The sequence below is a fragment of the Lepus europaeus genome, chromosome 8 (genome assembly GCF_033115175.1).
Source record: "Lepus europaeus isolate LE1 chromosome 8, mLepTim1.pri, whole genome shotgun sequence".
NCBI lineage: Eukaryota > Metazoa > Chordata > Mammalia > Lagomorpha > Leporidae > Lepus > Lepus europaeus.
In genome coordinates this window covers 105,766,898-105,782,941 of record NC_084834.1, presented here as the reverse complement: position 1 = coordinate 105,782,941, position 16,044 = coordinate 105,766,898, and the positions used below count along the sequence as shown (strand labels likewise).

General features: G+C 36.7%; 2 protein-coding genes across 9 annotated transcripts in view; one reads left to right on the top strand and one right to left on the bottom strand.

Annotated features, from left to right (window-relative positions):
- The window catches only part of NPFFR2 (neuropeptide FF receptor 2), a 334,371-nt gene that overhangs the window by 18,165 nt on the left and 300,162 nt on the right, over positions 1-16,044 (top strand). For 5 of the 8 annotated variants that reach the window (XM_062198723.1, XM_062198717.1, XM_062198715.1 and 2 more), the window contains exon 1: positions 11,295-11,383. The exons of the other annotated variants lie outside the window; for them this stretch is intronic. The gene's annotated coding sequence lies outside the window, so the exon portion shown is untranslated. Of the gene's footprint in view, positions 1-11,294; positions 11,384-16,044 lie in introns of those variants that run through there. 8 annotated transcript variants of the gene reach the window in all.
- GC (GC vitamin D binding protein) overlaps positions 1-16,044 on the bottom strand; it is a 52,560-nt gene that overhangs the window by 16,137 nt on the left and 20,379 nt on the right. The window contains exons 3-11 of the mRNA XM_062198925.1: positions 15,694-15,763; positions 14,667-14,799; positions 11,513-11,724; positions 9,900-10,032; positions 9,495-9,589; positions 5,198-5,327; positions 3,100-3,302; positions 1,736-1,865; positions 1,142-1,239 (exon numbers count right to left, since the gene is read on the bottom strand). Of these exons, the coding sequence (XP_062054909.1) occupies positions 1,142-1,239; positions 1,736-1,865; positions 3,100-3,302; positions 5,198-5,327; positions 9,495-9,589; positions 9,900-10,032; positions 11,513-11,724; positions 14,667-14,799; positions 15,694-15,763 (1,204 nt within the window). The remainder of the gene's footprint in view (positions 1-1,141; positions 1,240-1,735; positions 1,866-3,099; positions 3,303-5,197; positions 5,328-9,494; positions 9,590-9,899; positions 10,033-11,512; positions 11,725-14,666; positions 14,800-15,693; positions 15,764-16,044) is intronic.

The following is a 16,044-nucleotide window of genomic DNA, read 5'->3' as shown; positions in this document are numbered from 1 at the left end:
CTGGTTCATAGAAGCATTCACAAAATGAGTAGATCTGAGCTGGGAGAGAAGCAAGTTAGTGTGGGGAGGAACTCAGAGAACAAAAAAAGAGGAGGAGGGTTTTAAATACATCAACTAAGTAGTCTCCATATCAGTTCTACTACAGGTTCATCTGCAATGGAGACTGAATAATTACTCAGTTGCCCTGTGTGATCCTCAAGTTCAAAGCTGTAGGCAGAGAACTTGATGTGGGTCACCGTGTTTAAGTTTCTATTCTGCTTTTGTAATATTCTCTTATGTTATTCAGTTATGCAGCTTTCTGATACCTGAGAAAATTTGAAGTGAAGTCTAAGTCTTTTGTTAGTCTTAGTCTTTTGTTTTTCTTTTTTGAGCTTTGCTACTAGACATCTTGTGGTTCATTGAGGAAGGTGTTTTACTTTGGGGGTTCTTCAGAAAGATCTCTTGGTGGAGTTCTGTTTGTGTTTACATGAGGCCTGGGTTGCTCAAAACTATTTGAAATGGAGGATCTGAGAAATTATTTAAGTTGCAACCCTTTCCATGAAGCCAATACGACTTTTTTCATTATTCTAATATTTTGGTGTTAATGCTTATTTATAGAGAAGTGATTTTTCTTATTCTGAATTGATAAATATGACCATTGTATCACATTAATAATAATTAGCATTGGCTCCAGTTTTTAGGAAGTTCATGATGGGGTGCGCTGACATTACCTGTATTGAAAGTTTGTTTCCATGTTGAGCAACATGCCATGAAGGTAGACAAATTTTAGTAGTCTAATAGTTCTTCAGTTCATATATAGCAATTTATACAAATAACTTTGGGACAGGAATGTTGGCAATTTGTGCTAATTTTGCTGTTTTGAACCAAGTCCTTGCACATTTACATTGTATTTATGTTTCTGTGGCTATGTTCTAATTGGCCACTCACCTGATACACTGGACTTTTTTTTACACAGATGCTAGATTTTGTGGATTTTTTCTTGCACAGATACTAGATTTTGACAGCTTTTAAAAACTCTTAATTGCACCTTATTTTTTATTCTTCATGTAGAACATCTTAAATTTTCAACTATACTTTCAGATCACCATAGTAGCCAAATATTATTGATATATTTAGAAGACAGTCAAAACATATCCCTTACTTTTTCTTGTACTCAGTGAATGTATTTTCTGAATAACCTGCACATAATTGTTGTCCCTTGTCAATGAATGAAGATACTTCCTTTTTCAGTACAGGACCCTAAGAGGAAACAATAAAAAAATAACAGAATTATTTATCTTGAAACACTGTCTCATGAGACCATCAAATCAGAATTCTTTACATGGCATTGGTGTAGATATTTATTATATAAATTAGAGATTGGCAAACTTTTTATTTGCATAAAGCCAGGTAGTAAATAGTTCAGGCTGTGCAGGTTTTTTGTAGTCACTATGGTAACTACTCAGTTCTTTTTTTTTTTTTTTTAAAGTCAGGACACACAGTGTATAAACAATGATGTTTGATTGACTGTGTTCCAGTGAAACTATTATGAATATTGAAATTTGATTTTCATGTGTGATATATTAACCTTTTTTGATTTTTTTTTTTACATGAATGATTTAGAAATGTAAAACTATGTTTCCATTCTTAGCTTGGAGGTCATACAAGAACAGACAATGGGTTAGGTTTGATTCTTGAGCTCTGATTTGCAATCCTCGACCCACTTGGTGGATGAAGGAAATCTTTCAGATGATACCTTTGCATTTAAACAGGCAGTGGAGTCAGCAGAGTGGCAGCATTCACTGAGGCTTTTCAGGGTTGGCTCAAGGACTTTACTGAGGAACACTTCAGGAATGTGAGTCTTTCTACTTAGTTCGAAAGTATACCTGGCAGGAGAGAGGGTAAAAGATAATACACTGTAAAGTGTAAATAGGTATGTGTGACATGTGATGTAGCTACCGTAAAGGCAGAGCACCTAGTTTCTGCATCTTAAATAAAAGATTTAGCCCAAGCTGATTCTAAAACTGATTCCAAATATTGGGTTGAGCAATAGTTTCAAATATTGGGTATTTATTATTTTCAATAAATTTTGTTAATATTTTGAAGTTATTATGACAATAATTAATTAGATGTCTATATTTAATACATAATATTTTAAATGCATTTGAAACTGTTTATGCAAATGTAATACAAGTGACTCTGAAACATCTAGTAAGTAGGTGATGTGGCTTTTCTATGAAAATGGTTTAATATATATTCTTTTATTATATTTTACCTCACTGCTGTCTAAATACTTATAAAGACAATGAGCATTTTACAAAGGTAGATTTCTAGTCCTATCTAAATACTGCTGTCTGACATTGCTGATTGATATTTCATGCTGCATACTCACAGTGTATGCAACACAGGGTGTGTTTCCTTTAGGACCTTTTTCAAATGGGTGGAAAAAAGATAAAGGTTTACTGTTTCTTCCTATTAATTCTTTTACAATCTAATGGTAGTGAATACCAATACTGTAAAAACAAATTGAATTATTATATATTTGGCTGTGCTTTGTTTGTGTGCTATTCCAAAGATTGATTTACTAAAGTTTTTGATTTAAAACTCTGACCTAGAAATTATAGAGTAAGACTCATTAATGGTATGATAAACATTTCTGGTGCCATTAAGTATTTTATATGTACATGGCATTTTGTATAAAAATAAACATTGACTTCCACCTGTGTTTCTACATGCATTTTTTGTTAGCAACATATGTGCTATGTAAGGCAAGAATAATTCTCACATTAATTAAGAAGAGAGTTAGGTTCAGAAAGTTCAAGTCACTTCTTTTGGCCATGTCCAGTGGTGAGAAGAGCCACAGTTAGAAACCCAAAGCTTTTTTTCTGCACATCCAAAACTTCTATTAAAGTTAGTTGTTGTTTACAACAGATCGGGTTTTTGAAATTTAAGCTACTTAAAATCAAATAACAAATGCTTAAATCCTTGAGCAGCATATAAATATTTGGTTACATTTGAACTGAGTGACAGCCTATCTTCCCTCAATCTGGTCCACACTGTGATTCCTTCTTGTCCAAGTGAACTTAAAATGGAAACACATTTCATGTCACTTCTACTTACTGATCCATGGCGTTGATGTTTTTTGAATCACACACATCTTTACTTGTGGGCAACTCGACACTTGCTGGTTCAGGAGGCTGGGCAGCTGGCATGAAGTAAGTGCACACAAAAATGTCCATGGGCGTTTTTTCTTGACAACATTCTTCAAACTTGGAATTCTTTGTGGATAGGCTGTCACATAGTTTCACTGTGTGCTCAGGAAGCTATACAAAGTTGGGGAAATTTGGGAATTGTTAGTTTTCTGCTTGAGCTAATGAAAAACAAAAAGACATGCATAGGTTTACAAGCTGTGGCATCATGTTCATATAAGTTAGTGTGAATACCTGCAGGAAGAAAACTGATTTAATATTTGTGCAGGCAATTCATCAGTATGTACTGAAAGCCTTAAAAATATAAAATTTCATTTCTAAGAAGTTACACCCAGAAAATAATCATAGATAAAGAGAATTCTTAACTATAAGACTCTTAACTGCAGCATGGCTTAAAATATTGAAAAACCAACACAACCCAAATATAATAGAGAATTGGTCAAATAAAATATGGTATATTTTGTAGATCTATGTGTCATTGATATATATAGTAGAATCCTATTTAGCCAGTAAACACCATTATAGAGAAATATTTATTAACAGAGACAAGTATCTTTAATGGAAAAAGATCAGGCAACACAATTAATAGAGATCGACAAGACCTTCCTTGGAGACTGACCTTCCTCTAAAGCAACCATTCTAATTTGCATCTAGTTGCAAGGATTACACAAATTGAAAAAGATGAAAAACATTGAAATGGTTGTCAAATTATAAAACAAATTATAGGAACATTAGTGGCCTCTAATTAGTTAGTAGCATGGTGTGATAGAACTTGATGTGATAATGAAAATGCTTGCTGTCCGAACTGTCCAGTACTATTGTACATTTGAAATGTGCCTCATGTGACTAAAACTGAATTTTAAATTCTATTCAACTTAAATATCTATATTTAATTTTTTATACAATCAAATATCTCTTTATTCATAAGCCAAGGTTACACTTCTTGGCTCTTGAGTTTTTTTTTTAATTTCTTTTTTCTTTTTTTAACTTTTATTTAGTAAATATAAATTTCCAAAGTACAGCATATGGATTACAATGGCTTTTTCCCCCCATAACTTCCCTCCCACCTGCAACCCTCCCAACTCCCGCTCCCTCTCCCATCCCATTCACATCAAGATTCATGTTCAATTATCTTTATATACAGAAGATCAATTTAGTATATATTAAGATTTTATCAGTTTGCACCCACACAGAACATAAAGTGTAAAATACTTTTGAGTACAAGTTATAGCATTAATTCACATTGAACAACACATTAAAGACGGAGATCCTACATGAGGAGTAAGTGCACAGTGACTCCTGTTGTTGACTTAACAAATTGACATTTTTTATTTATTTAACAGAGTTAGGCAGTGAGAGAGAGAGACAGAGAGAAAAGTCTTCCTTCCGTTGGTTCACCCCCCCAAATGGCTGTGCCAATCTGAAGCCAGGAGCCAGGTGCTTCCTCCTGGTCTCCCATGCGGGTGCAGGGGCCCAAGCACTTGGGCATCCTCCACTGCCTTCCCAGGCCACAGCAGAGAGCTGGACTGGAAGAGGAGCAACTGGGACTAGAACCAGGTACACACATGGGATGCCGGCGCCACAGGCGGAGGATTAACCAAGTGAGCCATGGCACCGGCCCTTCTTGAGTCTTTCAAAAAAACATTTTTTAAACTCATTTAGTAATAAACTTTATAGCCTGATACCACAAAAGATATTTATTGCACAAAATGCAGTAGAGTAAGTGCTTGGGTGTGAGATAATCTTGTCATTGCCCATGGCCTCTGACACTGGTTGGGTGGTCTCAAATGACTCACCCTTGTTACACTTTTGTCTCCTTATCTGTAATAGTTAAGCATATACTAGTCTTTTTCATAGAGTACATATAGTTAAGCATATATGAGTATTTTTCATAGAGGATCCACTAAGATAACACACATGAACAGCAGTGTAGAAGAGTCCTTGGCAATCAGTACTTGTCACTGAGTAATGAAACCTGATGATGACAAAGGTGATAAGGATTGTCTTACCTCCTTGGCCATGCAGTCCTCCGAGGTAGACTCACAGCATTTGGAAAGAATATTAGTGATGTCTTCAGCTAGTGGCAAAACATCCTTCAGAGCAGCAGTAGGTGCTTTCTGGGCTAGTTTTATCAGATGGCTAGACATTTAAAAGTGAATTTGTTAGCGTACTGACATTCACAGTTTTCCCGGCTTCATTATGAACACACTATCTGCAGGATTACATCATTGTTTTAACTTTTCCCCTCAGTTGCACAGAGTACATTTGGCATGTGGCAGATCCTATGTATCAAAGCCATAGACTCAAAATTAAGCCACCTCCAATGACTCTGCTCTTTGGCCAAATCTACCTAGTTGAAGCATGCCTTACAATGTTAGGTCTAAAACAGCAATAAAGAAAGTACTAGTGTCTCTATTCCCAAGGTCAATGTTATATTTTGTGGCACTTTGTGGACTCTTTTCAAAAAAAGTTTTATAAATTCACCTAGTAACTATAGCTAAAATAAAAGAATAACACTGATAGCCCTATACCATAGACTTAAATAATTGTTAAATAATTCATAAGGTTTACATATGTGAAAAGGATTATTGTATACTATTTTCATTTTCACATATCAGGAATATCTTCTAATGTTATTTATTAATATTAATATACTGAGACATAATTATATACTATTTTTAAAAATTGTGAAAGCACAGTATTTACCATCATAACTGTTTATAAGATATACAGTTCAGTAGTGTTAATTTTATTTACATTGTTGTACAATGGATCTCTGCAAATTTTTTATCTTACAAAATGGAAACTCTATAACCATTAAATGCTGATTCTCCTACCCATACCTAATCCTTGGCAACTACCTTTCTAATTTGTTTCTTTAATTTTAATTAATTTAAATATGTAAGTGGAATTATAGAATATTGGTTCTTTTGCGATTTGCTTATTTTACTTAGGTTCCTTTATTTTGTATCTTCTCCTTTTTAAACACTGTAGAATAGTTCATTGTTTATAGATGCAAGATTCTTTTATCAATTCAGGTATTGATGGATATTTTGGTTGCTTCTACCCCCTATTAAAAATAATGCTGCAATAAGCATGGGAGTGCAAATGCCTTTTGAGATCCTGCTTTGAAGTTTTTGGGATATATATTATCACCAGAAATAGAATTGCTGAATCACATGGCAATTCTGTTTTTTGTTTTCTGAGGAAATTACATACTGTTTTCCATAGCAAATGTAGTATTTTATATCCCCCCCAGTACTATATAAACATTTGTGTTTCTTTGCATCTTCACCAGTATTTGTTTTTCTTGTTCTTTTGATAGTGACCATCATAATAGTTATAAAGTAATATCTCATTGTAGTTTTGACTTGCAATTACCTTATAATTAGTGATGCTGATATCTTTTTTTTTATACTTGCTGGCCATTTATGTATTTTCTTTGGAGAATTGCTTGTTCAAGTATTTTGCCCATTTTAAATTGACCTTTTTGGTTGATTTATAGGAGGTCTTCATGTATTCTGAATATGAACTCCTTATTAGATATGATTAGTTAGTACTTTCTCCCATTCTAAAGCTGCCTTTTTACTCTGTTGATTGTGTCATTTGATGTGCAGAAGTTTTAAAGTTCTGTGTAATTCAATTTTTTTTTTTTTTAGCTTATGTTGCCCATGCTTTTTTTCACATGTAAGAAATCATTGTCAAATACAATCTGATGTTCTAAAGATTTCCCTTGGTGTTCTAGTTTTATAACATTAGATTTCACTTTTACAATTTCTAATTCATTTTTATCTCTAATGTCTCTTTTTCTTTTTAAAGATTAATTTATTAATTTTAAAGGCAGAATTAGATCAATCTATCTTCTATCCACTGATTCATTCTCCAAAAGGCAATAGCTGGGGCTGGGCCAGACCGAAGCTAGGACCCTGGAACTCCATCCTGGTCTCCCATGTGGGTGGCAGCAGTCCAAGTACCTGGGCCATTTTCTGTTGCTTTCCCAGCCATGTAGGGACATAGGTTGAAAATGGAGCAGCCAGGACTCCAGTGGTGTTCAAATGGGATGCTGGCATACCAGGCAGTGCCTTACCCTGCTGGACCACAATACCAGTCACCATCTATAATTCATTTCTGAATTAATATTTGTATATAGTGTCGGATAAGGATCTAACTTCTTTCTTTTGCATGTGTAAATCTAATTTTCACAGTATCACTTGTTAAAGTATTTGCCTTTTCCCCACTTTGTTGAAAATAATTTGGTCATATATGCAAAAGTTTATTTCCTAACTCTGTTCTGCTCCATTAGTCTCTCTATATGTGGCTTCATACCAGTGTCACACTGTCTTGATTATTGTTGCTTTGTGTAGTATGTTTTGAAATTAAGAATTTAACTTCCAATTTTGTTCATTTTCATGATTTTCTTGGTTATTTTGGGGTCCCTTCAGATTCTCTATTAGGATTTTTGTTCTATTTATATAAAAAATGCATTAGTATTTTGATAGGGATTACATTGTGTCTGGATACTGCTTTGGGTAGTATAGACTGTTTAACCAGATTAAGTCTCCTGAGCCACAAGTTTGGGATGTTGTTCCATTTATTTGTACATTCTTTGCTATCTTTTAGCAATGTTTTATACTTTTAATTATTTACAATATAATTTTTATAAACTGTATATTTATATATATATATATACATACATATATATATATACACATATATATATATACAAATTTCCCAAAGGTTCATGGAAAGTTTATATTATCTTTTAACTCCACTTTTCTTTAAATATTTTTTAAGGTTTTATTTATTTGAAAGTTAGTTACAGAGAGTGAGAAGGAGGGACAGAGACAAAGGTCTTCCGTCTGCTGGTTCACTCCCCAAATGGCTGCAGTGATCGAAGCTGCACCAATCTGAAGCCAGGAGCCAGGAGCTTCCTCTGGTCTCCCACACGGGTGCTGGGGCCCAAGAACTTGGGCCATTTTCTACTGCTTTCCTGGGTCATAGCAGAGAGCTAGATTGGAAGAGGAGTAGCCGGGACTAGAACCAGAGCCCATATGGGATGCCGGCCCCACAGGCCAGGGCTTTAACCTGCTGCACCACAGTGCCGGCCTCCTTAAATGTTTTAAAGTACCTTTATAAATAGTGTAACTAACTCGGGGGACATTTTGTATTCTAGGGACATTTAAGATGTCTCAAATTCTTTCTCTATAAAACACACGGCAGCAATATGTTGTAGCTGAGTCTTTGTTCACACCAAATGCTATTTCCTTGGTGTAAATTCCTAGGCAGTAGTGCAAGTATATATTAATTATTAAATAAGCAATAGATATATGATGATTTATATCTTAAGTTCCCATTTTCTTCTTTCCAAACACGCCACCTAGGTGGAAGAGTAACTAAAGGAACGACTAGAGAGGATGTCATTGGATGTTTGAGGAGTTCTAACAGAAGCTTGTATGAAAAGATTCAAAATGGTGGTTTCTAGTCCCATTACAGAAGTTTATTGCTGCAGGAATTAAAGGGAATGAATTTGCACATCAGTGTAGTAGGAATTAAAGATACAGTAAATCCTGAACAGCAAAAAGCTGGTGGCACATCTAGATGTCTGAGGAGATGAGAGGAAGTGTAATAGAGAAACTGCCAAAGGAAAAATACAGAGGTAACAGTAAAGAAGTAGCCATTCAGAATTCAAAAAAGAAGCTTACAAATAGTTGAGGGAGAGAAGTAATGAGAACAAATTCATGAAGGTCAAGAGATATACACTAGATAAGCTTCACATCATGAGCAAGAATCCAGAAAGTGTCATCCCAAGAAAAACTGGGCAAAGCAGATAACAGGTGATGATTGAAAAGATGTGTGGAATGGGATGGGAGAAGGAGTAGGAGGTGGGATGTGAGTGGGGGTGGGAGGGAGGGTATGGGGGAAGAACCGCTATATTCTGAAAGCTGTACCTATGACATTTATACTTATTAAAGCTTTCAAAAAATGTATGGTTTTTTTGAATTTTGTATTTGTATTATTCACTATAATTATTTAGGAAATATTTTTAAGTGGTCTGTCAGCTTTCCCATATAACAAATATATGGAATTAATTGATTAAAAACAAATTGGATCTTTAACCAGCTAGCCTTGTTCTTTATTGTTCTCTGTGTAGAGAAAAGAAAAAGCATGGGGCTGTATCTCTGAAGATCATTGGAACGTAAGGCTGTTTTCTATCTTCTATTATAAACATAATCTTAGAGAAGCTTAATATTAGAGATAGATGGTGCTGAACCAAACTTAAATTAGATCATGGTGCTTAATCCGTACCTGCGTCTTGATTTCTCCTTCCCATAAGCAGCATATTGTGAACAGACTCTATTTGACAAAGTGGTGAGAAGCGATAAATGTTTAATCTGGAGTCTCTAAAATGTGAGAGAGAGAAGCTCATTATATGGTGAAGATCCATTGACGGTAGTGTGAATATATGGCAAAAACAGAACATTAACTTTATTTTTCTCAATTAATGTAAAACTGAACACTGACCAAAAACTATCGAAATTTCTCTTCCAGAGATGGTATGTTTATTTTCCAAGTAACAAAATGTGAAGATGTGTGTTAGAGATATTTACTTCTTGCAGAACCTCAGCTTCTCCCAATGATGCAAAAGAATGTCATTACCAAGGAAAACAACACATAGCACATAATGATAACATAAGCAAAATGGAAGCCTACCTCTTTGAGAAAGCATACGGTTGGGCTGGCAGAGGTGCAGCAGGTCCCGACCATGGAGAGATAGCTTTTGGTGTAACCGACTAGAATTGGCAGAGGAGCTTGTCCATAATTACTGGAATATTCATACAGAAATCTGGGGAGAGGGGAGCAGCCAGGGAAGGAAAACAGGACTGGTCAAAAGATTTGGGGAAGATAAAACTTGATTTTTCTCAAATATTTTGATGAAGGCAGGATGCATGTTCTGGATTTAGAAACAGACTTATACTTAAAACTTTTAGTCAATGTATTCATTTAAGATTCTTTTCTGAATTCCCTTGTGGTCATGTTGAGAGGCCATTTGTCCCTTTATTTGTACAGTGTCCAGCAAGGTGCCTTGTCCATGGTAGCTGTTAATGAATTAAACCACTGATTAAACTAGTAACAGTGAATGTATTTACCCTTTTTTTCTGTAAGATTTATTTATTATTTGAAAGGCAGAATTAGAGGGGAGAGAGAGAGAGAGAGAGAGAGAGAGAGAGAGAGATCTTTGATCCGATGGCTTACTCCCCAGATTGCCATAATGGCCAGATCTGGGTCAGGCTGAAAGCCAGGAGCTAGGAACTTCTTCCAGGTCTCTACGTGAGTGCCAGGGGCCCAAGCATGTGGTCCATCTTCTGCTGCTTTCCCGGGTGCATAAGCAGGGAACTGGATCAGAAGAGGAGCAGCCAGAACTTGAACTGGCACCCAAATGGGATGGTGGCACTTCTGGCACTGGCTTAATCTGCTGGTCCACAGTGCCTGCCCCTGGATTTACCATCTGTTATTTGTATCAGTTTGTTAGTCTAGATAGCTGCTTTGAAAAGGTTTATATATATGTTGAAAGAAGCCATTTTAATTTTCAGAAACAGAAGTATCCTTCTGTCTGAAAGATTGAAATCTTAGGAAAAGTAATTTTTGAAAATTCACAGGAATGGGTAAGCCAACCAATTCTATACAAAATGTGACCAATCTGAATAACATTTAGTTTACATATATAATTTTATATTATCACTAGTTGATTTTTCTCCACTTTTGTTCACTTTTATGGCCTTCTAAGATGAACATTATCAGAGTATAATGTAGCTTCTCCTACATGTTTACCAATAAGCTCAAAATTAAACATTCAGTTTTATAGTACATATGTCACACTCATAACTGTTTCTGGTGGCATGGAGAAATGAAGAAAAAACTCATTTCTTGCACTTTTTTGGAAATTAAGAATTTGAGCTATGTACAACAATAAAGTTGCTTCTATTATACGAGTATGCAAGAATCTCTAGTATGAGAGGAACCAATAGGTACTGATCCGTGTTTGAAGGTGTGTCATGTGGCCAGAGGACCCAAGTGATTCTGCTTCAGATAGTAGAACTAGGGCTGGTGGGTGGAAGTTGGGAGAGTGGAGTTGCTCTGTGAGTCAGAAACGCATTCACAGCAATTAGCACTGACCAGGGGAAGGGCTGCCTTGGGTGAGTCAAGTTCTCTTTATGGGAAGTTGTCTGGTTACTGAGAGAGAGGTATGTGCGTTGGGGGGTTAAAATAGATTGCTTTCTGATTTTGTATGCCTTAAAGTTCTACTCATGATGGAAACGGCTTACTTGTCAGCAAATTCCATTGGATCTTTCCGGAATGCTTCACAGATTTCATCATTAGCTGGCTCCACGTAGGTAGGAAATTCTTGGGGTTGGTGTTTCAGGGCTGCCATACAAAGTTTCCGCTCAAGGCCCTCTTTGGTGCAGCACTTGGCGGTTCCTGGATGCACTGGGAACGGAGAGTCACTTTCACAGGACGTCGCAGACAGTGCGGAGGTCTGGAAGGAGTTAAAGGAAGTTCCGTATAACTTCAATATAACATCTTGGTTTAAAATTTTAAAACTTCCGTTTGTATCCAACTGTCCATGCCAAGGAGTCCTTGAGATGCTTTGTCAACATGACAAGCTAAATAATTATAGGCAAGAGTAGGATTTTATTTATAAAAGTGTGTGTGTGTGTGTTTGTGTATGTAGACCAAGCACCACCAGAGCAACCAGCCAAAAACTGTTCTCTTTTGGGAAACAATGTGATATTTGATATAAAAGTATAGGAAAGAAACAGTTTTCGTAGTGAAACAATAAAGATGAAAAATAGCTGTCATGGGAAAAGTTCCTGTGAGGTTTATAGAGGAAAAAGTAGTTTGACTCCTTATGCTTATTTTATAAATTAATCATTTTTAAGGAAAAGCTTCTAAAGATCCTTCCCTGTGAATGAAGAAAAACGAAGTGATGAATTAGTTGTGTAAGCCAACTTCTCATCCTTAGCCTATCTACCATCTATTAGCTTCTCAGTACTTAAGTATTTGATTCTTTGTTTTCCTTATCTCTGTTTTTCTACCAGTCTCTGTTTTCTTTACAATTTTCTCCCTGGCAAACTTTCTGCTTTTCCTATTTCAAATTACTTCTCTTCAAAAGAAAAAGAGAAGGAAAAGGAAAAAGTATCAGTACTTTTTGAAAGTGTTGAAAAAGAAAGGTGTCAGCATATTGTGAAAATATGCTTTGAGTACTGTTCATACCACATTTTGTTTGTTCATTTGATGATGGGCACCTTGGTTGATTCCATATGTTGATATTGTGAACAGTATTGCAAATAACCATGGGTTGGTATCTCTTTGATACAAAGATTCATATCTTTGGGATATATATTCATAGTAGTGAGGTTGTTTATAAATAAGAATAGAATCCTGTTATTTGCAGCAAAATGGCTGGAACTGGAGGACATCATGTCTAGTGAAATAAGCTAGACACAGAAAGACAAATACTGAATGTTCTCCCTTGTTTGTTTTTAGCTCCTGCTGACAAGCAAGCAAACCTCAGTCTGAACGCAGAATGTAGATTTCCAGAGATTGGGGGGAAATGGGAGAAATCAAAGTGTGGATTAAAAAAATGAGGGAAAGCTGGATACGATACATTAATTGTAACAAATATAGTAATAAGAGGTGTTAATACAAGAAGTGGGGCATGGAGTCTATGGCGACTCTTTGTATTACTACATCACAATTTTTGTTAAAACATTTTATTTCAGAATATTTTTATATTAAAATGCTTTGAATAAGCCAGAGAAAGAAGAATGTAGTACAAAAAATGTCAATGCCATCCCTGCTCTCTGAAGCTTCAGGAATGTCCAGATGTTGTCTCTCTGGTCAAGGATATGATAGCAAATATGTAAAGTAAGATAGAAATAAAATGTGACCAAGGTTGGTAATTTGACATTTGTTCAGTCAAAGATAATGTAGAAGATCAGATGCAAATGACAGGTGTTTATGGACTTGGTGAAGGTAGAAACTGCATAAATAATTCTTTGAAAACAGAGAATGGCCAGATAAGTCAGTTTCTGAGTAAGAAAACTCATTGTGGGGCTAGCACTGTGGTGCAGTGGTTAAGCCAACTGCGTGCAAAGCTTGCATTCCCTCTGAGTGAGTGCCAGTTTGAAACCTGGCTGCTTCCCTTCCAATCCAGCTCCCTGCTAATGTGCTTGGAAATGGAGCAGGAAATGGCCCAAGTGCTTGGGCCCCTGCACCTACATGGGAGACCTAGGTAGAGTTCCTGGCTCCTGGCTTCAGCCTGGCGCTGCCCTGACCATTGTCATTTGGGGAGTGAACCAGCTGATGGAAGATTCTCTCTCTCTCTCTCTGACTCTTCCTTTCACATAAACAACTAAATCTTTCAAATAAAAAGAATACTCATTGTACAGACTCTATTCTAAGTAGATCTTTGGAGCATTATTTCTGAGTGCTATTGCAGGCATGAGTAGTGTGTCCAATTTGTAGAGAACTTTATCAAAAAGTATCAAGATGTCATTAGCATCAGATATGATGACTGCATTAATGAATTGATGAAGCTGCCCACTTTTTACCTTTTTTAGTTACTGTGCATATTTTGAAAGCTGTCATCTCAGCATTTAATTTCTGCATAAGCATTACAGGGGAGAAAATTCAGAAGCTACTGTTTGTATGCATGGTCATTTTTCAACATGTAAATAGTTTGAGGCCAACAGAAAATTATTCTAGGGCATTTGATAACTACCCTAGAATGATGATAAAGGTATGGACAAGCTTTTAAATGATACAGCACATATTAGGGTAATATTTGTTTTGAAAAAAAAATTATTTGTTTGAAAGGCAAAGTGACAGAGAGAGGGATTCACTCTCCAAATGCCTGAACACTGTGGACTGGACCAGGCCAAAGTTATAAGTTAGGAGCTCCATCCTGATCTCCCACATGGGTGGTAGGGGTCCAGGCTTGTTGAGCCATCTTCCACTTCCTTCCATCGCAATTAGTAGGAACCTGAATCAGAAGCTTAGCCCCAGAGACTCAAACTAGCACTCCAGTATGAGGCGCCTGCAATGCAAGAGGCAGTTTATGGCAGTCCCCAGCATGCATTAGTTATTTCAGGAGGTTCAAAGGTTGGTATTTTTGAGTCTCACATTTATACCAATAAAAAACTTAAATCCTGTACCCACTGCTTACAAGCAAAGTGTGCTCAGTAATCACTAAACTACTTTATTGCCCAGTTTTCTCCTTTGAACATATAGGGATAATAGGGAAAATAGAGTTGTTAGGTGAGAATTAATCTGACTCTAAAGATAACAAGCTATGTATTTTCCCCAAACTGGAAGTTAGGTGGAGTTGAGATTCCTCTGAGATTCCTCTGAGATACAACATGACCTGTTGTGACTGCCTTCTGGGCTGCTATGGAGTTGACCAGCCGTGTGACATACTCTGTTGTCATAGCAGCCAGGGTCAGCATCTTCGGCACAGCAGTCTTTAGTCAAGGAGACAACTTCCTTCACCAGCTTCATGACCTGGTCAAATGTTCCAGAGGGAAACTTCCTGCTGTACAGTACTAGTGATCTGGGGGGAAGAACAAGGCAATGTATTAATTAGAGCTGATGTCTTTCAATACATTTTGGCACATATTAAAATAGTAAGTGTTGGGGCTGATGTTTTGGCACAGTGGGTAAAGCCCCTGCCTGCAATGCCAGCACCCCATATGGGCTTCATTTCATGTCCTGGCTGCTCCACTTCTCGGCCAGCTCCCTACTAATGGCCTGGAAAAGCAGCAGAGGACATTCCAAATGCTTGGGCCCCTGCCACCCATGTGAGAGATCTGGATGGAGCCCCAGGCCTTGGCCTGGCCCAGCTTTGCCCATTGCAGCCAACTGGGAAGTGAACCAGCTGGAAGATCTCTCTCTGTCTCTCCCATTCCGTATGACTGACTTTCAAATATATAAATATGATCTCTGTTCAATATTTAAGTGGGATATTTCATACATTTGCTTTTTTATTTGGCTAATGAGAAATTTATGAGGTTTAATTTTAGAAAAGTTTTTAATCCTAGGCAAATTTATCTCAGAAAGCAGTAGAAATTGGACTTAACAGTTTCATCATCCGAGGTATTGTCTTTCTCAAGCCTCCCGCAGTGAATCTGTCTTGGCCTTCGATGTCTTCATTTGCCAGAGTCTTTGGCAGTAAAATTGCATTTTAGTTTACTTTAGATAATTGTGTTCACCCATTCTTTTTTAGCTCATTTGAAAACATTGGCAATAGATCCTCAGACTGTAGTAACCATAGTTGAACTAGAACCTCTGGATGTCCCCCATTTGCCTGACATCTCTACCCCTGTTGACCCTGGGACAATGATCCTCTAAATCTTGGTCAGTTTGCTCCTCCAAGTTGGATGGAAGTGCTCACGTTCAATTTCGTTCAGGGTCAAGTGACCAGCGTGTGTGTATGCTGCACACTTACAGAGTTCTGAAGTCATCATTTCCCAGAGTGGCAAGTTCCTTGCAGACTTTATCCTTTTCATAGTCTCGGCCTAGGAACCAGAAATAGAAAAATTGTGTCACTTCCCTTTGAATGAGTAGTATATTCAATATACATGTATAAAGTGAGTTTCCATGTAATCTACGGGGAAAGTAGCATTTTCTCAAAATCTATATGCAATTTCACTGCTGGGGTGCATTTTTTTAGCTGTTTGCTCATAATGAACCACCATTTTATGACCTGCTATTATGTTTCAGTGAGTAGAGGGAAAAAGAGTGAATTGATACTCAAAGTGGGTAAGTCAGGGATCTAGCAGCCAGTGAGTCAGAATGT